Consider the following 27902-nt stretch of genomic DNA (forward strand, 5'->3'; position numbering starts at 1 on the left):
TGGGGATACACAGCACACTGCTGTAGCCAGCTTCAGGTGTTGTACAGGCCTGAATAGTACTCATAGCAAGTGGTTTCTAGCCCCTGTCATGATAAATCTGTAAACATGCACATGGTTCATCATTAGATCTCTCAGCAGGATCTCTCTAGAAAGGAAGCCAATTACAAACTCCCCAAGTGGCAGGAGGGCAGCATGCTGCCATTATAGACTGCTTCAATCCTGGATGCTGTTCTGATGAAAATGCAGATGATTTTTCTTGTCACGACATAAAAAAGATCGGGACAAAAGATTATGTCACAGGTTAATTAGTGCCTCCATGTAACACACTCATCGCCCATCAGACACAGCCTGGAATAACTGAATTTATACAGTGTGCCACAGTTTTGCATTTCTCTCTGATTTCTATCTGATTTAACTAACAGATTTTTAAAAACAAATTATAGCCAGACAAGACCTTACTGATTATACATGTGCAGATGCTGAAAAGCAAGTGGTTCTTACTACAGAATCCAAATATTTCCTCTTGATTTGCTTCTCCTACCACTGTAACTAAATAGATTGCAATTATTCTTAGCCACAATGAAGTTATACTGCCAATCTTTGAAGGATATTGCCATCCTAGATCACGTCTTTCTTAAGAGAGCCTTTAAAAACACACTAGATGTATAAAAGATTAGAAAGCAATCTGCAGTTTTGCAGCTTCCACTGGAAGCTTTAGCTCTGTCCATAACCATGGTGTGATGACTCTAAAATGAAACATAACTTCTGAAATCCTGATCTTGATGAGCATGACAATCTCAGAAAACCTGCCTTCAAAGTTGTTCCCTGTCCTGTTTACCAGATCAAGAGAGAAACAAACAAGCAAAATCCCTCATATACAAAATCCTTTCTTAAAATGACAGTGAGCAGTGACATGAAAAGTCCTCCTAGAACATGTATTCCAAGGGGTTTTCCTCTGTTTCCTCTCCCCTCTACTCCCAGATAATAAAGTTTGCCAGATTTATTATGGCAATTATACATTTAACTTCATTAGTGACGATCAGAACATTTCAGTTGTGGTCACTGGCGACCCGAGGGAGTCCTAGAGAAACTGGGAATGCCTGTACACCACTCACGACCCCTTCCCCTGGAATGTGGGGGCAAAAGGAAGGAAGGGGGCCCCCCATGCTCATCCCTCGCCCCATCCCCGCAGCCCGCGCTGCGCTGGCGGCCGCACTTCCCGCAGCGATCCCAGCTCCCCGGGCTGGCTCTGCCCCGTCCTGCCCGGCATCCCGCGGGCACCCCGGCGCTGCCGGCCGGCTCCGCAGCCGCGGCGGGCGGGGACGGGCTGGGAAGGAGGGGAAGTGGGAGGGAGCCGGGTCAGAGGGGTCCGTCCCGGGAGATGGGTGGGGAGAGGCGGCGGGCGAGCGGGGCTGAGCCGCAACGCCCCTCGCTATAAACGGAGCGGCCGCGCACGGAGCTGGAGGAGCGGTGCGGCCGGCAAGGAGCGCTCCCGGAGCCCAGCCCAGCTCGGGGAGGTGCGCTGCGGGCTGAGCCACCCCCGCCCGGACCCAGGTAAGCGCGTCCCGGCCGGGCACCTTCGGCCAGGGACAACCAGAGCGTTTGCGAGCGCGGCGCAGCCTCCTGCTGAATTTGTACTCGGCTTAGGCGGAGCTGGCACAGGAAGGCTCAGTCCTGCACGAAGCGCAGCCACTTAAGCCCCTGCGCTCTGGCTTGCCCTGCGAGGCCCGCTCGCTAATCCCGCACCACATAATTGTTTTAGAGAGGACTAAGTGCCCCGCAGACTCCCAGCCCTGCCGTGTGTGAGCTCTCGAGTCTTGTCAACAGTTTGCAGAGAAAGCAAAGGCACCCTTTGGCAGTAGGCACAGCCCTCGGAGCGGTAACTCCACCACACCGTCAAGGCTCATCCCAACATCCTACAAGAGGGAGCCCTGGCACCTCTGCTCAGGATCAGATGAGCAATTAGATTTTTATTGCTGTGCTAAACTCATGATAGAATTAATCAAGCACCAAAAGTGATGCTTATGATTTTTAAGAGTTGTGCAAACAGTTCAGTTTCTCGATCTAGCAGGCAATGTAACTTCCACCAGTTAGCAGCAAGTATTGGTTTAATCAAAAGTTTGTAGCATACAGTCTCCGTACCCAGATCTATCCTTTTTCTACAGAGCAAGAATTGGAGCGATCTACTTTTAGTAAAGTTAAAATGCCACCCTGCCTTTTTTTTTTGCCTTTTTTTTTTGCCTGGCCAGTTTCTAAACTTCTCTTGGACTCACACTGGACTAGAGTTCTTCACCAAGTTCAGATGAAGTCCTGTAATATATTTACTGTTCTTCCCTGCTCCATGCACTAAAACACTTAATGTTACCAGTTACATACAGGTACCAGCCCTATACTCTTCTAAGTCAACTAGTCTATCAGTAACTAAGTCAGTCAGATCATGATGTGTACAAGCAGTAAAATTGCAGTGTTCAGTTACACCTATTTCTGTATTTCTGCAAAACCCCTAGAATTAATGAGATATATGGCAATAAGGGACAGCAGGATTCTGCCCAGAGCATGCTACAGTTCACTGTGAATTTTCATCACTTCCAAAAGTAGCAGTACTCATTTTGATTGCGTTGTGCTGCATAGCATGGGACAAGGTAGTAAATGGGGTCAGTAAAATCACAGGAAGATGCAATAAAGGGGGATTTTTTTGTATGGGGGAGGCTTCTTCTCTTGTCACTTGCATGAACCCACAGCGCTAACATGATTAGATTTTTGTCTGAATAGGAGGATTAAGTATGGCCTGAAGCAGGTAATTACCATGATGATGTAGAGAGGCTTTTTTAGGTCTATTTTAGTGTCAGACAAATGTTTCATACTCCTGACTATGGCAGTCTGTTTTGCTTGTTGCCACTATAATCTTTTAAATTACAGCACCTTTCAAAAATATTAAGTGCCTACAAATTCAGCTTTTGCTCATGTATTAAGAGTATAAAATATATGCCTTTCCAGTAGGAACTTTTCCTCTCTACAACCTGAACTACATAGCAGAGAAAAATCAGTTGTGAGTATTGGGTTCTTCCTAGTTTATGCTTTTGAACTGATAAAGCAAAGTGGTCCTGTACAATAAAGAGAAGTCACATTTATCATTCAATTTTAATATAGCTGGTTTCATTCTCCCCTTACTTTTGTCATAGTAATAGATGGAAACAGAGTTAATTTTCATACTGCAGGAAAGTAGAGGTGTGCCTATTTTCTACAGTATAAGGTGTCCTGCCTCCTGCTTCAAAACAGTACCTTCTTGAGTTGGACAGCCTTTGCAAACTGCTGCTAGAAGTTACTGGTTTAAAAGGCAGCAAATACCATCCTGAAATGCCAGTACCCACAGCACTGCAGAAGTGAGCAGAGTGCTGCCTTTAACTTTCAAATATCACAACTCAACAGCCTGCTTTTTACAGTCATCTTAGAACAAGAAGATGCATGATGGTATTTGTGTTTCCTGAATAATATTATCTTTAATTATATTAAATATTGGAAAATATATTTAATTTCACGATTTGTTGTACTATAAAAACAGAGGCAGATGCAGAATGTAAACATGGTGATTTATTTACACTTTCTACAAATGTACAGACTGACGTGGGAATAAGTGTCAGAGTTAATGCCTATTAAAAAGAATTCTATTTTGAATAATGGGCACTGACTGCATTTTTCTACTCCTAAGTTTTCTCCTCTGTGGTAATTTTATCCTCCATGTTTGTCAAAAGAGCATATTTAGGTAGTTCTTTTCTCTGGCCTACTGTTGAGCACAGTAATTAATATGGTAATTTGAAGTTACATAAATTACAAACTCTCATTACACCGACCTAGTTAAAATCTTGTTTATGCAAAGGTATAGTGTTAGTTTAAAACACTTTAAGCAGCCACAAATTACTCCTATTTGCTCACTACCACTCTTTTTTCTCTGGAACTTCTTGCTTTTCAGAAGTTATTAGTCTCCCAGTAGTATTTATGAGCTCACCTGTGGCTATTGCTGCCCAAATTTTAGGAGTCCTAATCACACTCTAAGAAGCATCCAGTTGTCTGAGTGGTTGGCATGTATTTCTTCCCTGCACCTCAAGTATCCTATTCTACCTTGGTGACTTCATAGAAGGTCGTATTCAGGCTTGATGTGGATAGAGAATGTGGATATTTATGCATTACTTTAATCAAGTACTATGTCTGACTTACATGGTTAATCTTGTGCATTTTTTTTTTTTTTGACTGAATTTAATGGTTATCTTCTAGGAGACTACCTCAATAAGAGGAAAGATCAACTAAAATTGAATTTAGATATGTTATATCTGAAGTTGAGTTGGGGAGATGGATTATCAATATTCATTGGCCTACAAATAAATCTGCTTGGGCTATACATGAGATGCATGAAGAAAAGGGGCCAAATGGCCAAGTCAGGAAGGGTGGTGGACAGCAAAGCAAAGTACTCCCCTCACCTATTTCTGATAGCAATGCTGGCAGCACAGCAACCACCATCTCTCTCCAGAAAGAGAAGCATAAACTTAGAATCTTTTCAGAGTTGCAAGCATGGTAAGATTGAGAGCTCACAGCTGGGAGGACTGGGTCAGGGCACAGCCACTACAGGCAGCCTGCTTGTATTGTAGGCTCTATTACTTGTTTAGCTAGGTCTCTAGCCTTCGGGTAATCTTGGGTCAGTTTTCAAGCCTTAGCTAGTTTACTGCTACTGTTTGTTCCTCCTGCCCTCAGCTGTACAACAATTCCATCAGAAATGCAGTGATACAGATATTGTGTTTTACTATGTGTTCCTCTCAAATATTAATTAAGAATTTTTCACTGTTCTTGGATAACAGTTCATATTTTTGGACAGTTAGTCCTAAAGGCGACTATGGTGTTTTTAAGAAGTCAGCCTCTGCATTTTAGGATCAGGTTTGAGAAGATAAAATGGCAGAATACTACTAAGAAACATTTTTAGAAATCTCATGGAATTCTGAAAACAGAATAAAAATTGTTGATTACTTTTGAAGAGAGAGGGAAATGGAGGAAAGCCTTACATCATTCTTTTCGCTATTGTAGGATTAGTTTCCACACCACCACCAGGAATAAAGAGGTTGATGTTGCTGGGAATTGAACCTCAGCTACTTAACCTGGATTTAACTTTGCATAAAAGTTAAAATTTTTGCATGTAAACACAAGGTGAGTTTAAGTGCATTGGACAGTTTGAGCAGGTGGCAGCCTAATGTACACTTTGAGTTTCAAGATGTACAGAACTGATTCACGGGGCCGAAAAACTGACGCCTGAAGAACAGAAAGACTCCAGTGAAACTGTTTCAATGGAATTATGGCTGCGTATAATCACAGTAGCATTTTCTGTCTCTTCCTTCTGATCCCAAACACCCTTGCAGTGAAGAGCAAGCCAGTAATCTTGTGCTAATGACAGTATTTCTTTCAGTTCCCTTTCCATCAACAAATTTGTCTCTTAAGATCACTTTCACCAATAGACAGTCATTCTACACAGAGTGCTCATTCCATGTTCTGTACCGTTTTCTAAAATGTAGCCTTTGCCAACAAAAGAAAACAAAAAAACCCTAAAATTGCAAGATGTACCCTAGAAGAATCTTTGTCATTTTGGAACATCTTGAGGAATTTAACAAATTTGACAAACAAGGGGAGTTATGATACTCAACATTTTTTTACCTCAGCTGTAACAAACAAATGAAAAGAGGTTATCTTGAGTGTAAGTCCCAACAGCTGTGATTGCTTGAGACAAAGCACATATGAAATAGAATTGCTGGTCTAATAATTTTTGGTCCTATCTTCAGATAAATGATGGATTATACTAAAATTACTCTGAGCTTTCAAGTAAATTGCAGCAAAGGACAGGAAAATATCATGTTCCAAATGACATGCTGTTAGTATTCTCTGCTGTACCATCGTGTGAAAGAACTACAGATTTTGGCCTTTGGTCAGGTGTCTTTTACAGTTTTCATTCCATTTGTGTTTTGTTTGATAGCAAAACTGTCCAGGTATTCACTATATAACAAGGCTAGCTAGAATGCTTGGTTACTGTTTGTGGTGTTTATCTCCTTTTATTGTAGCTGAGTAGCATTTTTCTTGTAGGCACAGAAAACAGGTAATAACCAAAGACGGCCTCACAGCAGGAAAGTGAGATCAGATTGGCAATGCAGCAGTGAGTGGCATGATTGAAGACAAGACAAAAATCAGGTTGCAGCAAAAGGTAACTGGCAATATCTAAAGAAACTAGTACTGAATTTGGGCAAGGTCAATATTTAGACAGTATTTCACTGCTTGAGGTGAAAGCTATAATTAAATTTACAGCCAGAACAAAGAAGGATTTAACTAAACTCCTCATTTCAGCTAATTCACCTATTCCTTTCTTTACTTCTAGGTCATTCAACTTTGTGAGTTACTGATAGATCCTTGGGTAGTGGAATCTAATACTCAGTAGATGAAGTATAGGAACGGAAACAAAAATTAAAATTCAGTGGATTCCTGAATCCACTCAATTTTCTGAAAACAGAGAGGAGATACTGCAGAAGAGAGCTGTGCCTCAGCATTTCTAGCTTAGAGGGACACACGCAAATAAGTGAAACATTCCAGAAAACCACTGAACAGCTGTACTTTCATGATGGGGGGCTTACGCAAGGAGAAAAATGCAGAAGTTGACTTCTCTAAAAAATGTTCTGTTGGCAGTTGGCCTCCGTTTAACTCTGCCTTAGCATCAGCACAGCCTGGCCAGAGCCTTTGCTCAAAGCAGGCAGCACATGATGTACAAAGATGCAGCCTGAGCTTGTTTATTGAGAAACCATTCATGTCCTAAGTTGACAGGATGTATGTTGCCTTATCTTTTTCTTTGTAAACTCTCTATCGGTTTTTATCCTTTCTCCTTTCTCCAATCGTTCTTGTTGCCCAAGCCTAAATTTATACAATTTTACTCTAGCCGCCTGCCCAGGGGAGTTAGTCTGCTACCATTGGAGTTGCTTGGGGTTTGTTTTCTCTGTCCTAAGGCTTTTTACTCAATGTACAACAGTCAGAAATGGAAAGCATGGGGCAAGAATCAACATATTGTCAAACTGGAACTCTAGCTGTGCTGTTAGACTTCTGTCTTTATTGTTTTCCTCTTGGTTTGGTATTAGCAGCTTACCATGATTAGACAATTACAGTTTTTCTTGAATCAGGTAAAAATATTTCTTTTCACATGGGCTTCCTAAAAAGCACTTCAAAGAGAAATGGTTCAAAAACATTTTGCCTTCAAATATATTTTACAATGCTGTTCCATGTTCTTAAACATGCCATGAAAGAAAGCGCCATGTCAGTAAAAGACAGCCATACACCCAAGGATTTGCACAATAATTTTCCTAGCACTAAAGTGAGGCTCATGTGGCACCTCTGGGAGAGCACAGCACTACTCTTTCTGGACTTCTATGCAGTTTTGTTTGCTTGAGAACCAAGACTGCACGTCCTTGAGGATGCACTGATTCACAGTATCACAGATTAGCTCGCTCCAGCTGTAACAGCTGCCTTTGTTTTGCTACCTCTGTGGCTGGTCCTCAGTATCCACAAGGAACAACTCAGGACAGCAAAGAGTTCAGCAATTAATTTTATTTTCAAAATACAGCAATAAATCTTACTTTGGGGGGAAAAAAAAAACAACAGGAAACAAGCTGTACAAATTTGGCAGAACATCTATTTTGGGATCATTCTATTAAGTGTGCCGCCTTCCAGACAAAGAGCTAAGGATCATAGTAACTTGTTTTTCCATGGGTGTTAATACCTTTCACACTGACATGGATTACGGTGTCTATGTTTGACCTTTCCTTCTCTTTGATTAACCCCTTAGAAACTCACTAGTTCAATTGACTCATACATTCTCAAATTTTCTTCTAGTCCTCATAATGATCTGCCCTTAACAGGAGTTTTGTGCAACTGAAAGCACAATTGGGCCTCTATGCTCTCAGTGTTATACCTACCAACAGTTACAATGATACTAACTTCTCTTGGGCTTAGCTGCATTACCATTTTAAAAGATTTTTTTTTGTCTGAATAAACTCTTGTACTTTGCCAGTTACTCATACTGTTTTCTTTCCTTTCTGCCTTTGGTTCCCTTTTTCTGACCCTAATGAGCGATTCATTAAGAAGCCTCCATGCTGATCTTTTGCTTTTAATCTTTTAACTTTTCCCTCCAGGCTGTTCCTAACATTCTCATTTAGGGAAGAAAAGTCTTTTCTGAGGGGTATTGCCGTTGTGTGATATTTTCCCACTGTAAGGATGTCTAAATTAATTATGTAATAAGAAAAGTAATCAAGTGTCTCAGTCAGACACAGTGAACCAAATCCTATTACAGATTGCTGAATTACAAGACAAAGCTTCCTCTGAACTAAGGTGTTGAAATCTAACTTCCATTTCCTTGCACAGAAATCCACAATACATTGCCTTTGCTTCTTCAGTAAGACAAACGCTGTTTTTCAGCAGGAAGGCAAAAGAAAAAAAAGTGTTCAATGCAAGGTTTGCTTTCCTCAGAGCCGTAGCACTGACTAGTGGGAAGTTACATGGAAATCACTAGCCATCGTATTGGATATGTAGTGCTAAAGCTTCCACGTTAGCTGGTTTAGTTATCATGACAGACACTTCAGTGATACTGGTTTGTCTATGTTCACATAGAAATGCTGCATCTGCACATGTGTTTGTGTTTCAGTTCATGACTTCATTACTCAAAGCAAAAGATTCTGTTACTTTAGCCACATTGGTGAAAGGTAACATGAATGGGATTCATCAGAGGGTTTTAGAGAGGGAAAGCCTTTTTAGGTAACAATATGCAACATGAGCTACTCTCAGTCAATTCAACTAATTTCCATTGGATTAGAAAGTGGAACACCTCTGTATGAAGGAGGTCTCTCCATTTCTGGAGTAGAAGCAGAGAATTTTAAGTGTTTCTTTTCTCTCCTGCTTTTGACAGATTAGCCATCAATGCAGATGAAGATAATTGCTCTTCACAATGCATTTCTAAAGCTTGTTATTCATTAACTTACATTTGCCTTTTATATTTAGGGGGGAAGCAAGGGGGTTGGGTGGGGAGTGGGATGTAAAAATAATAAGCCCATCCTGCAGAAAGGACTACATATTGAGCCTGTTAAACTCATAGGCACATCATAGCCCCAGCCTGGTGATTTAGCTCAATGGCAGAAAAATGTTCGTTTGAGGATTAACGTACAGGTAAGACTTCAACACACATCAGAATGTTGCCATGCACATCAAGACGTTACTGGTTTTTTTTAGAACTTGAAGCAAATCTCTATATGCTCTCTGGTGGCACCTTTCTTACTGTTTTACAGGAAAGTACAGAAAGGCAGTTCCTTGTACCAGAAAAGTAGAAGTAAAGTTATTTTGCAGAGTTCGCTGCTGATCACATTATTATGTCACCTTTAACCAAGGAAAGTTGTTCAGGAGTGCAAATAAACTGCAAACATAATGTTCATTTTTGCCTCTGTGTCTTCTGGCTAAGCAGAAAAGTTACACAACTCTGGGAGAGGGGCAAATGACACTGTGATCTCTGAATAAAATAAACTACCTGGACAAAGCAAGAAAGCCTCTATTTGGACTAACTGGAAGTTCCACAAAGAAGTGCTATCACCTCCCAACTTTATCTACAAAATTATTAGCTGTGTCCCCTACCCTTCTTCCTAGAAACATCCTTGCCTAGAGGGAGCAACAGAAACCTAATTAAAACATTATTTTTGTTACATTTATACTAGTAACACCACTGATTGAGTTGTGTCTTTCACAGTAAAGCTGCAAGCCAGAAAAAGACCAAAGACCAAGAAAAATCCTTTTCTCCCAGAAGTAGGGGATTTGGTTCATGAGAAAACAATTCAAGTTTTGGCTTTTCCATTCCATTTTCTGTCGTAATCTCTGCCAGCAGCAGCAAAGGTTCTGAAAATGATTGCATGTTGCTGTGAGCATGCCACTCATGCAGTAACCATTTTATAACATTATTATTTCTAATTTAGATGCATTAAATACCTTTTTATGGTAAATTATTAACGGCCACTAATATAACCAAGAGCTTAAACTTATGTAAATCTCACCTGTTTTTACCTAGAGGCTGGTAAGCAAGCTCTGTCTTGCAATTATAGCAGTTTGTGGAAGCAGCCTTTGTTCCCCACAAAAGGGCACTCTCCTGGTGATACTTCTCTTCTGCTGGACCAGTGCAACCACTGACTAAGACTAAGATCTGGACAATGAAACTTAAAAACTTTCAGTGTTGGCTGCATTCCAGCTAACATTCCTTCCAGCAAGAACAGGAGTGATCAGAGACCAGTGACACTCAAAACAGCACATAAAATGTATTGTAACCCTTTATTAAGCTCTACTTGCTTGAAATCACAGTAATATAATAGCATTTCTCCTACAAGTTGGGCAAGAAGAACAGTTGTTACTATTTTTTGCATGTTGAAGAAGGAACCCTCAAGCTTCAGTGAAGAGGGCCATATAACCTTAAGGACAGATTCATAAATATCCAGTAATATCCAGAAATGTCCAGTAAGCCAGTTGTGCTTTATAAATGATCTGAAAGGAGGTGAGATACCCCATTCATTGTACCTGATCTCTGCTATTACAGCTGGCCATGATAAGGTGTGCTGAAACCACTGCTTTTTATTTCAGTAAGGTTTTTTTCTTTCTTACCTCTCCACAGCACTTTTAATATGGCTGAAATACAAATCTGGGTCAAGGCCAGAATTAATGTAAATTCCCTTACTTCTCAGATTGGAAGAGTTCACAATAGAATCTTATGGTGCATTACATATGGAAGCAATGGAGAAGTTTCACGTGTGGGGTTAGGTATCCAGAAGCTACATTTGTGTAGGGTGTGCCATGCAATGTAATTAAAAAAACAAAACAAACAAAAAAAACTTTAAAACTTCTTATTCCATGGAACTAAGCTACCAGGAGAGAAACCTAAAATTCATCAAATGATTTCATTCACATTTTACAAACCTGAATTCGATTTCTGTCTTTTATTAAAAACAATCACATGGGGCACACTATATTTTATATAGGCAATTCCAACTGCAATAAAGGAAATGTGTTAATTCATTCCTTTACTATCACTCAGAGAAAGTAACCATGCAGCATGTAACCTTTCACAGCTCAAACTAATCTCATTTTTATTCGTTCTGGGACTTGATGGCTTAATTCTTGTTAACTATTGAATCTTTCATGTATTTCCAAATACCCAAAAGATACTTCATAACCAGGCATCAAATTTGAAGTTAAAAACTTGCAGTAAGATATGTATTCATACTAAAATAGCACATTGTGCTGCTCTTCAAAAAACTTTTCATGTCAGTGCTGAAAACCCTAGAAATTCTAGTCCTACCTTGTTCTGAAATACTTTGTCTTTCATTTACTTTCATCTAATGTGCTGTAAATGATATTGTTAGCAGTATGAGGAGGTGACATGATCTTTAGAAGCAGACATGTGGTTGGCCTGCTGATTATTGATCATTTTTTTCTCCCAGAAGGGTACCAATCTTCCTTTTTGGTAAAGCTAATGGCCAGAGCAGAGGTGCAAAGACCTGTGCTGGATTGATGATGGTAGTTAATGCACTCATTTCAAAGTCTTAATATGCATGTGTCTTCAGCCTCTACTAGAGGAAGAGACAATCCTTTACAATGTGTTATAAACAAGAGCAGTGACTGCCTCTTGCTATAACAACTAATTTGGCTATAGGTTTAATAATCTAGATAAGGAAAAGATGATATTCATTTCTGTCAAGGCAGACCAACCAAGGTGATAGGACTCAGTGAGACTCCCCTTTCAAACATCTTTTCTGAAGCTTAGCATTGTGATGTTTAGTTTCAGAAGTACTGAAACAGAACTATTAATCTAGAAATATATTTTACTTTGTTTAATTATCTTTTCAGTTTTAAGTTACTGCTCTGGGGATAATTTCATATTCATATCTCTTAAGGATATATAATACCTAAGACATTAAACACCAGAGAGTTTGCAACACATTTGCGCAGCCTTGGTCAAAGAAAGAAAACAGATTGCTCTGATGGATAAATGGGAAGAAAGAGACAAGAAAACTAGATAGAAAAGTCTAAAATATCTGGTACACTGTCAAGCTAGAGCCAGCAGTGTCTAAAACCACCACCCCACTGATCTTCCACAAGGGATTAAACACACTGAATGTTGACAGTGGTTAATCTTTCAGTGTTTTGGAATTAATTTCTACATGGATTGAACCCAAGAATACTTTCCTTACTCTTAACAGCAGAGAAAACAAAATTATGTGTGTATAAGAGGAAATCAATGTTTACTTTGAAACTTAAATCTAAAGAATCCTAAAAATGAAACTTATAAACTGAGAGAATTAGACTTACCCTCAACTGAAAGACTTTTAGCTAACTCTAATGAGTTCCCTGTTGATCTGTCAGTCAACAAATTTTGTACAAAAAAATACCCATAATCTTTGCTATGGTAGCATTCACTAAACCACTAAGTTCTGGTGAGGTTGAGAAACTCTAGTGAAGTTGAGCAATCCTTTTTTGGCATTAACATCTACAAGTAAAATTTTATAGAATCAGGGCTTCCCAGATTCTGGGGAAAAAAAACACATACACAAGTTGGGAATTGGTATAGTTAGCTGTGTCCAAAGAGCAAAGTAGTAGGAAGAGATACTCCAATGTTTCTGGGCTCTGTGAGTACTGTGAGAGTACATGCAAAAAATAGCCCAAACTTTCCCTGCTACTGCAACTGCTCTCATTATAACTGGCATTATTACACTGTAGACTGCTAAAAAGAGCAGAAAAATTGTTACATCTTACATTGTAGTATATTAGCATTTAATGTCCAAAAAATATACTTGAAAGATTTTATTCATCACTCCACAGCCCTATAAATTAGTGTTTAGAAATGGCCTTTCTCTTACGCCAATTTTTGCCACATCGATTTCTAACAAAGTGTTAAAATAATGGATTAGATTGCTTTATTCTTTATTTTAACTCAAGCCAACTGCTTGCTGCTTTTCTGTCTTTATACATCACTTCTATTCTCTCTAAATGCTCCTATTTTTAGCAGCTTAGAGATATAAACATTGTATGCTTGTACCCAAACATCCCTTAAGTGCACAGAGATACACTGACACTGTATAACCCGTTGGACATAAATACAGGACAAAATACTGATTAGTCCAACTCATCTGGCATAGGACAGTATAGTTTATGTCATTTTTTTGGTTCTAGTTTGCTCATCTACTATTTTCAATAAAATAAATGTCATCGTAACACTAACAACCCTTCTGCTCCATCTGAATTAAAAGCTGCTTGCCCTTACCAGCATTAGGAAACTATTTAGGTTAACATGTAATTTGACACAGAATAACACCATCATGCACTGACACTGTCCAAAGAGGTAATGACAAACCCAAGTATATTTGTAATAGTGGGGGTTAGTAGTGGTGTAAAAAGTGTTACATATGCTTCTATTTTCAAATTATTACATTTCTTACAATTCATGAAGTATATACATTATTTGGATAACACTGTGTAGGCTTGTGTTTACCTTTCAACTTCTAAAAGTCCCTTGCTTTAAAAAAAAAAAAAAAAAAGAGGACTTTGAAGTGTCATTTTCAACAGTAAAAATATTTTCCTCCAAAATTGGCTGATATTTGGAAAAAGAGCTGTATGATTAACAACATGTCTAGCTAGTTCTAAAATAACCTTAGTTGAATGAGAAGGTGTCGCTGTTTTTCCATCTGCATTGCTAAAGTGAAGTTTCTTTGAAAATATTCTTCTTAATTGGGATCACAGAGAGTTTATGCTGCATATGTCTCTGAAAAAATAAAATATAGAGATCTTATTCTAAGACTTAAAAGTTCAAGAATTAGACTGAAAGTTAGCAAAACTAGTAATGTGCCAGAATACAGGAAATTAGATAGAAGCTAGTAGATGCTAAAATAAAGTGAAAATAATTACCTCAGGTACATTAAATTTAAATAAGTACAGGAATACAAGGATATGTATTTTATTTAAGATGAAAATGTAAGGCAATCTTGAACAAAGGGGATATTTTGAAAAGTGGTGGCACTTGAGTATAAAACATAGCAAGTCTCTTATTTTAAAGTGGGAAATACAGACCTCTAGTGGTCAAAATCTATATAATATGAGCTAAACTTCAAAGCAATTTAAATGTCACTGTTTAACTGTGTTACTTACTTTTGCGTTTTCCTCCCCCATAATCATTCAAAATCACACACACCCCCAATTCCACTGTTCAGACATTCCACAATTTTTCCCAGAGGAAAAAAGCCCCTTCATCTGTCCTTTTCCACATAAATTTTATAACCGAAACAGTACTTGAAAGATACTTGGGAAGTGAAGAGAAAATTAATGAGAGTAGTCCATGAGAACAAACAGAAGAGAGATGTTAATTCTTCTCAGAATAAACTATAAAGCCATCCTGCAGAAGGACAGACTCTTTTGAAGTGTGCCAGAGGAAATAAATACAGAGAAGTTCTTACAGAGAAGGTCAGAGTACATAAACAGATCAAATTTGCAAGGTAACAGGAACTGTTCTGGTAGCACAAAAAAAGTAATAATAAATTTAGGTTTTGATGTTATAGAGAACCAGATCCTAAAAGGATCATGGGCAGTTTGTTTTCCAGCTATCTAGAGCCAGCACAAGTGAAGCAGACAAGCTTGAGCTCTTGCAAGGGGAAGGCACAAAGAATCCACATATATAGGTTAGACCATTAAAAAGATACATACTGTTAAATAAATAAAGCAAACTTCACAAAATTAACAGCAATTTCAACAGACTAGCAGTTGCCTCAGTTGCACAGTTGTTAAAAGAAAATTCAAAGGCAAGTACAAGGTCCTGCAAGTTCTGTTTGTTCTGATGTCAGACCACCTCCTGATCCAAAATTGCAGAGCAATGGCCAGCTTGACAGCTGCTAACACAGGTCTGCTGAGGTTTGTTTTCTGTTCTTGGTGTTTGTGAGCTGATGTGCAGACAGTGTCTCGTGCTGTACTACTTATCACAGTTTCTCTTCAGTAATATTTTGATTTATTGACATTTAATGCTAACCTCTGTGGAAGGTGGTAGCAGTGATGACAAGAGCCCACTGTAATGCTGCCACAGTTTGAATTATATACCCTTGTTTGTAGTTCTCTTTCCCTTCACAATTCATCTATCAACTCTGGTTTAGAGATATTTAGGAAAGCCATAAGTGGGAAATACAGACTGTTAGAACTAGCAGAAGAAATAAGAGCTAGGAGAAAGGTAAATCTACAGCTTCACAATGATACTGCTCAGGAACTCCAGGAACGTGGAGAAGATGCCGTAGTGTGTGTATGAAATAGAAGTAGCTCTATTCACTAAGGCCATGAGAATAGAAAGGGTTACTCTGCTGGGCAGAAAAAAAACCTTAAAAGCTTGTGCAATAAAGCATGTGTGTCATTACTTCTCAGCAGTTAGAATAAATTAGGAAAAGGGGGGACTAAACTCTTAAGATAAAGGAAAGTTTATTCCACCAGAAAGAAAGAAACATAGCTAATATACTGAACCTATTGTTCCAAACATTTTTCATTCTCTTTTCTCCCTCTGCAATAATTTTATATAAAAATAGAATGCAGCATCCTCTTAAACATAGAAATATCTTCTCATATGTAAGAAAAGCAAATAACCCGCCTACTGTCAGAAGAAGGGAAGTGCACATTATCTAATGGTAAGGTGGCTGAGCTGTGGCAGGGTTGGTCAGCCTGCATTTATTTAGTCTTTGTCAAAGCAAATATTAAGTACATTTTTGTTCAAAATCTGACTTGTGACACCTGCTTTCCTATTTGTAGCAGATGAAGTTTTCACAGAAAGCCACAGCCAGTGCTATCTTATCTTTCAGTAGGCAAAGTGCTGTTTACCTTGCATGAGCCCAGCATTTGTTGTTTCCACAGGCAGTTCTAATTAGGAGGCATGTTCACCCAACAGAAGCAATGAATGCAGTGGTAAATAATAGTTGGTAGACCAGTCTGAAGCATTTCATTATCAGTGACTCATTGTAATCATTGTAATTAAAAAAGATAAAAGGTCAAACAGGACAGTACCTCAGAACAGGAGTTTGCTGCTCACCAGATAATTTGTTTGCCATTCACAGTCACATCAATTCAGTCCTCTTAGAAAAAGCTCCTTTTGTATCAGCCTTAAAATGATCCAATTATCATTATGTTAACACAGGTCATTTGAGATGCTTTACATGGAATTATCCATGTGCACAACTTCAATATGTGCATTTAACTGGACAGTGGTTTAACCCGCTGTGTTGAATTCTGGCAGCATAGAGCTGTACCAGCCATCTATTTCTTTAACACTTTAAAAGAATCTGCAGTTCCTCCTGTATAGAAGTATCTACTTTGCATAAATGCATACAGCCATGATCCTGGGACAAGCAGAGGAACTGTGGCAAGTGAGAATAACAGGAAAAAAAGACGGTGGGATGGAAAAGAAATCATTGCCTGTAAGGAATTCACTTTGCCATGGTGGCCCTCTCTCACTACTCAGCACAGCCATGGGCCCATGCCTTCCAAAACAAATTACCTTCTCCAATACTGAAGCTTTTCCTAATGCTCTGAAGTTACAGTTGTGCTCAAGGAAGCAGATCCACCTAAGGCTAGCTCTGAAACTTTAGAATTTTCAGGAAATTTTAAAATTCCATTTGGGATTAGCAGTGCCTTCCTTACTGTGCTTCAAATGTACAGCTCCTATGAGGTTCATTCTCACAGCAACATTCAGACTGTTTTCAGATACACAGATGGCAATCCATATGCATTTACCCAAAAGCAACCACATTACATATTTCTGCTTCCTTTTCATTTACTGAAAATATTGATGGATTTATTTTATTTATTGACTGTAATTGCTTAATATAATTTAAAACTGATAGCCTATCAGACACATCATTTGCACAATTCCACTGACTTCAGTGTTACAACAAAACATTTAACTCCAGAAGGATTACACATTCTTACAGAGGTAGATTGAGGTATAATATTATTTCTTGACAAAATTCTTGATTCTTCATGAGAATTGGTCTGCCTTTTTTATTTCCCAAGCACTCCAGAATATGCTTAGGGAATTCAATACCTTAGAGTGCCAGACAAGTTTCCCAACTCAATTATTTTTTTGTTCATTTTAACATATTTCTGAAAATGTAATAGAATCACTGTTACTCTTTCTTGAGAGAACAAATGCTATTAATTAGCATCAACTAAAGCTGCTAGTGACATGAAACAGTACAGGTCACCATGTGGGTAGAAAAGGGAAATTGGAGGCAAAACAACACAACACACTACATTGAAGGGGTGTGTGAAGAGACCATGAGAAAATTGCCTTGGCATCTACCATGGCACAGAATCAGCCCCATCAAACAGAGAATATTCACCCTCAGCTGCATTTGCCTTAGACACTAAATCTGTCACTCAGTACACACAGAGCCAAATAGTGCCAGGGACTGGTTAATCTTGTCACTGAGAAAGGTCTTGCCCAGCCTTAACTGGGCCTGATTGTCGTTATCACCCATTGAACTTGCCCAGGTGATCTCCGGAGCAGAAGCTTCACTACAGTTGCTTACTGCAAAGTTCTGGGCTGTAATTTTAGTGGGTTTATAAGGGAGCAAACATTAAAACTGACCACACAACACCAGCATGTAGCTGGGACAGGGTAAACATTGCCAGACCTTGATGTTGTAGAACATATCAGTTACTGTCAAAGTTACTTTCATAACCAAGGGATGAGATAAGAGGACTAATCTTGAAATCTTTTTATTGTGGTTTCCCTGTCCCAGGGATAGGCTGACCTTCCACAGAGCCAAACATCTTGTATTTGAGATTTGGCACAGTTTGAAAGCCAAGTTTTGCTCAGGATGTACTAGAGTGCCACATTCAGAATGGCGAACCTTTCTTTGTGTTATCTCTATTGCTTGACTTTTTAATTTCTTAAACATGGCAAAAATAGCTGCTGTCATTTTGAGACATTTATACCAACTGAAGCAACAATTCACAGAATGAATGGAAGAGTGGGAAGTGTTGCATGGCATGTCTTGACAAAGGGTCTATTAGTTGCATTTTACTAGATATTCTAAACTTGATAGAATTATCAAGAACCTAAATCTTGAAATTACCCTGCTAGCTTTGTAGAAATGAATCAGGTTATTAATGCAAACATATGCTAGAACATGAGCTAAGATAGAGAAATAACTGAGAGCCTAAGGGTGACCTTGCTCACAGGATGCTGCCTGCAGCCCATATTCTGGGTTCAGTTCCTGGCTGCACTTCAGATTTCCTGTGTGGGCTTTGCTGAAACAAATCTGTGCCTCACTTCCCTATTAAAACACAATCCATTTGTAATAAGATTTATCTTCCGACAAAAGCAAGTCAAACACTAAACTCAGTGGCATTCCACACTAACAGGAACATCAGTGCTGAACCACTCAAATAACAAGCATCTGTACACGTCTGTAACAACATAGCTGGTGTGTCTGTAATGATGGGCATCTCTGCTTTCTGAATGCATCTGTACTGCCCAGGGTCTTACATTTATAAAGGATTTCTTTGCTGTTTGGGGTTTGCTCTGTTTTGTTTTTGAAGCCAAAGTATTTCAGTTAATCTTTGTTTTAAGAAGCACAAGTTGGGTTTGGCTTACAGCTGTCAGGATCCTGCAAACAGCAATAAACACTACTGTGCAATAGTAACTATCAAATTTTTTTTTTTTTTTTTAATATCCAATATTTTTCAGGGAAGACTATCTGTTTGTAGACTCGGGAAAGTAACTAGCATCACAGGCACTTAACACTGTATTACCTGCTTTCTAAAGTCATCAGCCATTAATGAGGAAATGATTCTTGTAGAACACACAGTCCCTGGCAAACCAAGCATGTGCCCTGTAAAAGGAGATTTCATATCCTTGCTGTACACTTACTATGGTCCAGAAATACAGCTTCAACTCTTGGATACATAAATTTTGTCAGCAACAGGAAAAATAGTATGTTCCCCCTTGCATCCTTCTTAAACTCTTTGTACAGTTATTAATGTGCAACAGATCAGGACATATCTGAATTTTCAGATTCTTTTTCCCTCACTAGTAGTTAAATACCATAGTTCCAAGCCAGATGGGGAGCTAAGTAAACGATGAATATTTAAGGTATTTTTGGTACAACGGAATACTAGGTTGTGTGTTTTCATCTCTCTCTGTGATGTAAAAAATTGTCTCAAAGAATTAAGCTCAATGTATAGATAAAAATTTCTAGTGATTCATCTCAGAGATAAAAATGAGTACCTAATCTAAAGTCACTTATTTTCTTAATTCATTGCAGTTTGTATTTACATAATTAATTAGTATTCAGAGTGCTTAAGTTTAGTTTCTGAGATATCTGAATAACTTAGCTCATTATATGTGTCACCTATTTATGGAAAGAAAATAATTTAAAGACTCCCCTGAATTTATAGTTATCTGCTATTTTCAGTCTCTCTTATTATTTTTGACATATGTTCACTAACCAGTTTTATTTTAAATTAGAACTTTGTTAATTGAAAGAGGTTTTTTAGATTTCATTTATGTTAAAAGAATCTAAAAATGTTCAGCCAACTCCTAACATTCTTACCTCTATTTTACTCTGCAAAGTCTGTATTAAAATGGGAATTGGTTGATAAAACATTTAAAGATGGCTTATTTTAAAATTCAAAGACATTGACACATTGACCACATTAGCCTTGAAAAAAACTTGACATTTAGTTGAGAATTTTTAAAACTTAAATCCCTATCACAAATACTGTTTTCTTCCTCTTTTCCCTTCCTAGGTGTGAGCTTCATATTTTCTCCCTGAAACTACAGTGTAGCTGAAGAGTTCAAGATGATTCCAAATTACTCTTCTGAAGAAACTGTTAAACGAATCCATGTTGACTGTCCCGTTTCAGGAAGGCACAGCTACATCTACATTATGGTTCCAACCGTTTACAGCATCATCTTTATCATAGGCATATTCGGGAACAGCCTGGTCGTTATTGTCATTTACTGCTACATGAAACTAAAAACAGTAGCCAGCATCTTTCTTCTCAACCTGGCACTGGCTGACTTGTGCTTTTTGATAACTCTGCCCCTCTGGGCAGCCTACACAGCCATGGAGTACCAGTGGCCTTTTGGCAACTGTTTGTGCAAGTTGGCATCGGCGGGGATAAGTTTCAACCTCTACGCCAGCGTGTTCCTGCTCACGTGCCTCAGCATCGACCGCTACCTGGCCATCGTGCACCCGGTGCAGTCGCGGATCCGCCGGACCATGTTTGTAGCCCGAATAACCTGCGTTGCCATCTGGCTTCTCGCCGGCGTGGCCAGCTTGCCCGTCATCATTCACCGCAACATCTTCTTTGCTGAGAACTTGAACATGACAGTCTGTGGGTTTCGCTATGAAAGCAATAACACGACGCTCCGGGTCGGATTAGGTTTATCCAAAAATCTGCTGGGCTTTTTAATTCCTTTTCTGATCATATTAACAAGCTACACCTTAATTTGGAAGACTCTGAAGAAGGCATATCAAATCCAAAAAAATAAGACTCGAAATGATGATATTTTTAAGATGATTGTGGCAATAGTATTTTTCTTCTTCTTTTCCTGGATTCCTCATCAAGTGTTCACTTTTCTGGATGTGTTGATTCAATTACATGTAATAACAGACTGCAAAATCACCGATATTGTAGATACGGCTATGCCCTTCACCATTTGTATCGCTTACTTTAACAACTGTCTGAATCCTTTTTTCTATGTTTTCTTTGGAAAAAACTTTAAAAAATACTTCCTTCAGCTAATAAAATACATCCCACCGAATGTCAGTGCACATCCAAGCCTAACAACCAAAATGAGCTCCCTGTCCTATCGGCCACCAGAAAATATCTGCTTGCACACTAAAAAGACTGCTGGGCCTTTCGACACCGATTGAGGCATTTCGCAAAGTTCTTCTTTTGAACAACCTTGTGTGCAAAGCAGCAAGAACAAGATTCATCTGCGGTCCTGAACACCACAGCTCATTACAGCAACCCTGGATCATCTCAGAGAAATCATACTGTGAAGAGTCAGCAGTGGCCTTTCACCTTACATTGTAAAGAGGACTGCTTGGTTTTAATTTTGTTTTTCTTTACTAAAAGCGGTGTAAGTGTTGGACAGGTGTGTCAGAGTTCCTGCCAGCATCCTGCCATTTGCTTGGAGCTATGAAAGAAGAGGAGGCAAAACTCCTAACTTACATTCACAGGTGTTTTAAAAGGAAAAGCTTGTATAAATTACATGTAATATGAAGAACATAATTTGCATACATGTGAGCTTTTCTGTTGAAGGAGTGGAGCTTTGTTGCTTGTTTTGTTGGTGTTTTTCTTAATTACATAAATGTCCTATAATCATATTTATAATATATTTTCAAATATATGCTATATATAGAGGCCAAATTTTAAACTCAAATGGAAATTTAAGGTCCTTGAAATTGGTCTGATTCTGATTTATGCTACTATTTTTTTTAATGGCAACTTTTTCATAATAATATATGCAATAAAATGCAGATTTATTTATTAAATATAGAATAAATATATTTTTTAGATTTATATTCCTACTCATACATTTCAAACATTGCTTCAGAAATGTACATTTATGTCCCAGTGGGTATTTTTATAGTAGTTTAAAAAAATAACTATATATGTGGACACAAAAATGGGGTTCACTCAGTTTACTCATGATAAGCCACCCTGACTTTGAAGAACTTTACATACAGAGGGAGTTGACTCCATGCTTTGTATGACTAAAAGTAAAATTCTGTATTTGAAAACATGAGTTCTGGGAAAGAGGTGATCAGAAAACTTCGAACTATTTTTCATAATAACCAGGGCACTCGGTGAGAGAAGTTACCAACTAATCAAATCTTAGTTTTTCAAATTGCTGCACATTTAGTAAACTCATGAACTGATAAGCAAAATTGTGACAATGCTCATGTATCAGTTTAACTAATAATACTTTTAGTCCCATCACGAAACCTCCAAGATCAAACTTTACTCTTGGCTTCTACGGAATTTCTCTCCATTTATATAAAACTATGCCCAGCGTATTTGCTCCCTGTAGAACATTTTTTTTTTATTTATATGGAACAAATTCAGATTTATACTAGCATAAATCAGAACTAAAGTCTGGCTCAAACTCTTAGTACAAATGAAGGGGAAAGGTGATAAGCCCAGTAAGAAGTTTCCACTAATGATATCCTCATATGTGTCCTTTTTACCTCAAATAATGAGCTTCAGATAATATTTATTCTTGATTCACACCCATTTATTGTCCTCAAAGATAAATGAGTTCATAAATACTTTTTGACATTACAAAACTTAAGAAAAAATCCAAAACTCTACATATATCCTGTAGACAATTACATGACTCTTCAGAATTTGCAGTATCTTTAATCTCCAAAATTTTACATCTAATGTGGCTTTGTCTCAAGTAGTGAGTGGTTGGTTTATCCATATCTTCTGATGATCAAAATCAAAACACAACAAAAAAGTTATTTCGGTAGTTTAGTACTTTTTAAGGAGAAAATGGGACAACCAGGTCTAGGAATCTTCCTACTCTTTCATTCACTTATTTTAAGGAAAGTTTTTTTCAGTTTTGCCTTTGTTCTTCCAGCTGCAAAATGGGAGCAATGTCTATTCATACCTGTCACAAGGCACTGTGAGGAGTCACAATTTCTAAAGCTGTATGTTAAAAAAAAGCTCTCCTTCATTAAAATTTTAAGTTATTTTAAGTGCAAGATAGTATCTCAACATTTGAGGCCTAAATGTCATTTAGCTATGCCATTTAAAGACAAATTTAAATTCTTATACTGAATACTTTGTATTTAGCTTGTATCCTTACATGTGAGACAGCCATTTGCTTAAATTGAACGCGGCAATAACCCCACACATTATCAATAGTGCCCAGAACAGGACCAGTACCCCAGCACTCTGTAAGCTGGCAAAAGACCAGCAGAGATTGCCATTTATCTGTATATTTTATTCATGGACACACGTGCACATGCTGAACAGCATCAGGAGCTTCCCCCGGCAGAAGCATCTCTGTTCAGCCAAAATTCAGTGTGCTGTGTTTGCCACCTGCTGGATGCAGCCACAAATTTGCTTACATCTCAAAAGTTATCACAGGAAAAAACAGCAACATTTCCCTGCCACCTGATGGGTCTGAAGATCCTCACCTGTGGCAAAACTCCTATAGAAATAAAATACAAACTTGTTCATCTGGGACACCATTAACTTCCTTGACGGGGTCTAAGCAAGCCTTGCCTCATCACCTGCTCATCCTTTTTGAAACCCAGTGTCCCCAGTCGCCATAATAGGGAGCTGATTTGCAAAACATTGATTGCATTCCTACAAGAGCTGTCTCAAAGAGAGGACATAAAAATCAAAGCCATTGATTATTGATCTTGATCATTTCATGCCAGATCCTGCATTTTTAAGAGGCTGTGTATCCTAGGCTACCGGTGCCACCTGCGCCTACCTGTGTCATGTGAAAAAGCAGGAGCATGCACATTCAGCTCTGTTACTGAAGGAAAGGTAGGAAGGGATTGCAGCTGGTGTGCTCTGAGGGCAACACTGACCTTGAATCGATAGCAAAGAAAGTGGAAGGCAAAGCTGCTGTTAAATAATGCTGGGAAATTTTTGTTCTGCTTAGGAGTAGGAAAACAATCATCAGCTGCTGAATATGCTAGCTCCTTAAAAGAAAAAAAAAAAAAAACCAAAACCAAAACAAAACAAAAGAAAAAAAAAAAAAAAAAAAACCAAAACCAAAAAAACCCCAGCAAATCAGCAGATACTGAAGAGAATCTAGAGATAAAACTCTCCAGCAACTCTAACTGGGTAGCAGCAGAAAGTAAACTCTTGGAGCACAGAGTTACTGTCTACAACCAAATCCTGCAGTTTCACAACATCCCAAGCTGACAGCTAAGGGAAGAGCCCACAGGACAGACACCCATGACACTTCAATCATGTATCTGCAACTAAGGCAGGTGCTGAGAAAGGTTATTGCTGATCCTTATGCTCCCCTGCCCACCTATGGGCTGGAGACCTGTGCGTGGGGCAGGCAGAGGTGAGACAGAGGGGACGGTCTGGCCTTTGCTGGGGACCCTTGGCCGTGTGGTCCCTACTGAGGAGCAGGTAGGAGATGGCCAGAATATTCTTTGGTGCAAGGACCTACCCAGTGCCAGCAAATGAGGGAGTAAGATTTGGCTCTGTATGACTTTGCCATCTTTCGGGAACTTTCGGTTGAACCCTCTTAATATCAAAACAAAACTGCCTATAGATGTTTACGAACAAACTCCCAGTACATTAAAGAACACAGAGTTAATTAATATGCAATAGTATGCAGTTATTTTTAAAAGGAGTATCCACAGTGCTTTTCATTCCTGGGATGACCAAAGTAAAATACTCCAAACTCAGTCTATCCTTATACTCTCCTGTTGTGCAGAGCCCAAATCAGTACTAATGGGAACAGCATATAACCCTAAATACAGACATTACAACTCCTGTTCCACCACAATTGTATTTATTTGAACAAACACCTTTTTTCTGATGAATAATTACTAAATCACATATCTGACATGTAGATGCATAATATTTATTTCTATTTATTATGCAATAGTACTTTATATGGCTCATGTTTCGTGCTCTACTCTCTGCTTGCTTGCCCATTGTATGCTGATTCTCAATCATGCTGTATACTCTGCGCTGGTTAGCCCGAATTCCAACAAAACCATTACAGATACAGTGGGGATTAATGTGGCTTCTTGGCCTAACAATTTCCTTGTGTTTAAGTTGTTAATAAAGACGTTGCAGAGTAAGCACAAGACCAAAAGTCTTTTACCAGCATTACTATTTCCGTGATAGTTTCCACTGTCTACTTGAAACTGTGACAGCAGCAGAGAGTGGGGTAATTCCCAGCAGAGAGTACAGTAATTTTTCCAGGTTTGGTTTAGTTTTGCTTGAATAGCTTCAGCAAAGACTTATTTTTATAAACCTGACCTCCTTTTTAAGTATCCTAAAGTGCAGGTATTCCCAGGGAGATATTTGCCACTGAAAGGAGAAAAATACTTGGGAGAGGGTGGTAGAAGGCCTAAAGCAGGGACTTGCTGAATTTGGAAATATTAAGTGTTAAATGTAAATACTTATTTTTAGTTTTGCAACAGCCTGGGGGGGGAAAAGCACACACACACAAAAAGAATAAATCTTTCAGCTTAGTAAAATCTTCCAGAAAGTTTTGAGAGACTCTAAGTTTCTTAATAACATCCTGCTCAGTTTGGAATACGTCATACCATTCCTGCACCGCTCACAAGGTCAGGGTCTCCAGCCCTGCTCTTCTGCATTGCTTTATAGGCTTGGCCAGACCCTCATCACACCAGCTCACGCCAAATGAGGGCTGTTCTATCAGTCACTGAGTGCATCTCAACAGCGACCTCCCAGCCAAGGCTGAACTAACAAATCCTCAATGTTACAGCCCAGCCATCAAGCTCATTGTCACCAGAGAGCTCTACAGATGTGACAGGACACTCGAGGGATTGGGACAGATCAGATCATGTCTGAGAACAGCATTGTGTGATCTTTTCAGTGGACTAGTGCCATGGCCTGCAGCTTTGTACTTGGCAAGTTAGGTAACAAAAACTAGGTATTATTTTCTTTTCAATATTTTTGTGCAGTTGTAATTTGTGAAGTGTGGATGTTAAATGTTTTCTATTTCAATAGAGAAAGTTTTATATTGTAGAATTTTACCTCAATTATATAACAACTTTGATTGTCTGAAATATTACTAAAAACATACAGGTCATCAATAGATGTCTTTGTGAAAGTCCTCTCCACTGCTGTGTTAAGCACCCAAAGCAAAGAGATCTGTTTCTGTGTTGTTGTAAGTACTACACTGTCATCAGTATAACTACAGCTATGTGTATATATATATATATATCTCTTAGGCAATATCATCCTTAAAGTATTTCCATGTAATGCTGTAACATTTTATACCACTATTCCTCATTCCTTTTAAAGCACATCCTAACCCAGCTCTCCCTTAAATCTTTGAGATGAACAGGTTGCGTCTACAATTCATAATGGAGAAGATACCCAGCTAGCTCCAAAATCACATGTAGAGCAGCAGTTCAGTAATTCATTTCTTTATCCCAGAATAGGCTAAGCTAATAAAGTTTACCTGGAGTGGAGACTTAGCAAATTGCTAATTTTCCTATATACAGCTTGGAGTTTGAAGCCAAATTTAGGTTTAACCTTTTAGAAACTAAATTTAATTTTAGGGATAGATTTATATAGAATATTGTGTTAAATACAGGATCACATTACATTATAATGGCCCTAAAAAGCCAGACTCAGGCTGCCTGTAGCTGAGTATTCAATGCCAATATATCCACTTAGAACATAAACAGTGCTATGTCATACTGTGGCTTCAGTGGAAACACCATCAGGTTCCACCATAATAAGAGAGGACTGGGGAGGGGAGGAGGGGTTGACCCTGAAAAGAAAGGTAGAATGGATTTTTGCCATTTCCAATTTGTGTGAAAATAAATCTCTAGTAAACCCCACTTCATACTGTCCTACAGTGTCACATATTGGGAAAAAAAATAGTAGCAGCCACTTTGCTACTATTGACTTTTCTTTCAGAAAAAAAGTTGAATTATGCACTTGAAATCCATCAGACTATTATACACCCAGGAAATGGAAAACAACATACTGCCTGTGGGCTTAGATGACCTTTGCATACCTAGTCTGAATCCTTCTCCTGCTTAGTTTAGCCTGATTTCTCCTCATGCTTAGTTTATCACATCATACACAAGTATATAAAACAAAACCCCATCAAAACAAGTAAACCAAAAAACAAAACAGAAATAAATTACTTTTGTGAAAATATGTATTACAGTAGTGCTATGCATATTTAATTTTTAAAACACCTATGGAACACTAAAGGATCTAAAATAACTTCAACAAGTTTATAGTCATTTAAGTAATTTTTAGCTTTTATAAGGATTATGTTTTGCACTGTAAAAAGATCTCCAAGCATGAGAAGCAAGATTGCAGACTCAAAGCCCTTTCTATAAAGCAGCACCAATAAAGTGAGGCCACATGTATGATTTACAGGATACTTTTCAAAGACAGGACATAAATAAGTGCACATGAGATGCAATGTCCCCTACCAGAGCAATGTTAATGTTGAACCTGAGTTTTGCGATAGGATTATTCTAGATACAAATGGAAAGAAGCAGTAGAAAAGCATACTCTGTATACTAGACTGTACTATACAGTGCCATTTTTACATGTGAAATCCTGAAGAATTATATTTCTGGTATTTTTTATTTGATGGGTCTCTATACTGTCGTCTGTAATTTTTACATGAGAGTAGCCAGCAGATAAGCACTGTTCTGTTTAAAAAGAAATTACCACTTTTTCGACAGCTTTCTGTCTAACATGACTGTAAAACCAGTAACCTTTTTCACAGAGCTATCCACATCAGACTGGTTGTATTTTAAAATACTGAAAACATTAAAACAATACAAAATAACTTAAGGAAGTGTCAGTTTAACTTATACTTCGCACCATATGTTTAGACTGTTTTTCATTAACCCTACAAGTAACTGTGTTTTTATCTTTAACTCAGCAACATGGAGCAGAATCATGTACAGAGTCTGGCATGAACACTTGATTCTAAAAGATGTGCATTATCTGTAGAGCTTATACCCCAGAAATTCTAAAGTTGCTCATAATTTTTTTTTTGGATCAGCAACATTTGTGATTCAATAGGCTATTAATTAAAGAAAAACTGAAACATT

The 27902-nt window shown here is 38.4% G+C and overlaps 1 protein-coding gene across 2 annotated transcripts; it reads left to right on the top strand.

Annotated features, from left to right (window-relative positions):
• Positions 1-1450: 1450 nt before the first annotated feature.
• AGTR1 (angiotensin II receptor type 1) lies at positions 1451-27902 on the top strand. 2 transcript variants are annotated; one of them, XM_048314910.1, is made up of 3 exons: positions 1452-1554; positions 6118-6235; positions 19870-27902. In XM_048314910.1, exon 3 carries the CDS (start codon positions 19923-19925, stop codon positions 21000-21002), a length of 1080 nt encoding a protein of 359 aa, XP_048170867.1. In that variant the 5' UTR covers positions 1452-1554; positions 6118-6235; positions 19870-19922; the 3' UTR covers positions 21003-27902. The 2 variants fall into 2 exon arrangements, with proteins under 2 accessions (XP_048170868.1, XP_048170867.1); XM_048314911.1 differs by lacking the exon at positions 6118-6235 and having other exon boundaries at positions 1451-1554.

Source organism: Corvus hawaiiensis, chromosome 10 (genome assembly GCF_020740725.1).
Source record: "Corvus hawaiiensis isolate bCorHaw1 chromosome 10, bCorHaw1.pri.cur, whole genome shotgun sequence".
Lineage (NCBI taxonomy): Eukaryota > Metazoa > Chordata > Aves > Passeriformes > Corvidae > Corvus > Corvus hawaiiensis.

Excerpts from the sequence above, each read along its gene's own strand:
- AGTR1 (XM_048314911.1), top strand. The coding sequence starts at position 19,923 with ATGATTCCAAATTACTCTTCTGAAGAAACTGTTAAACGAATCCATGTT.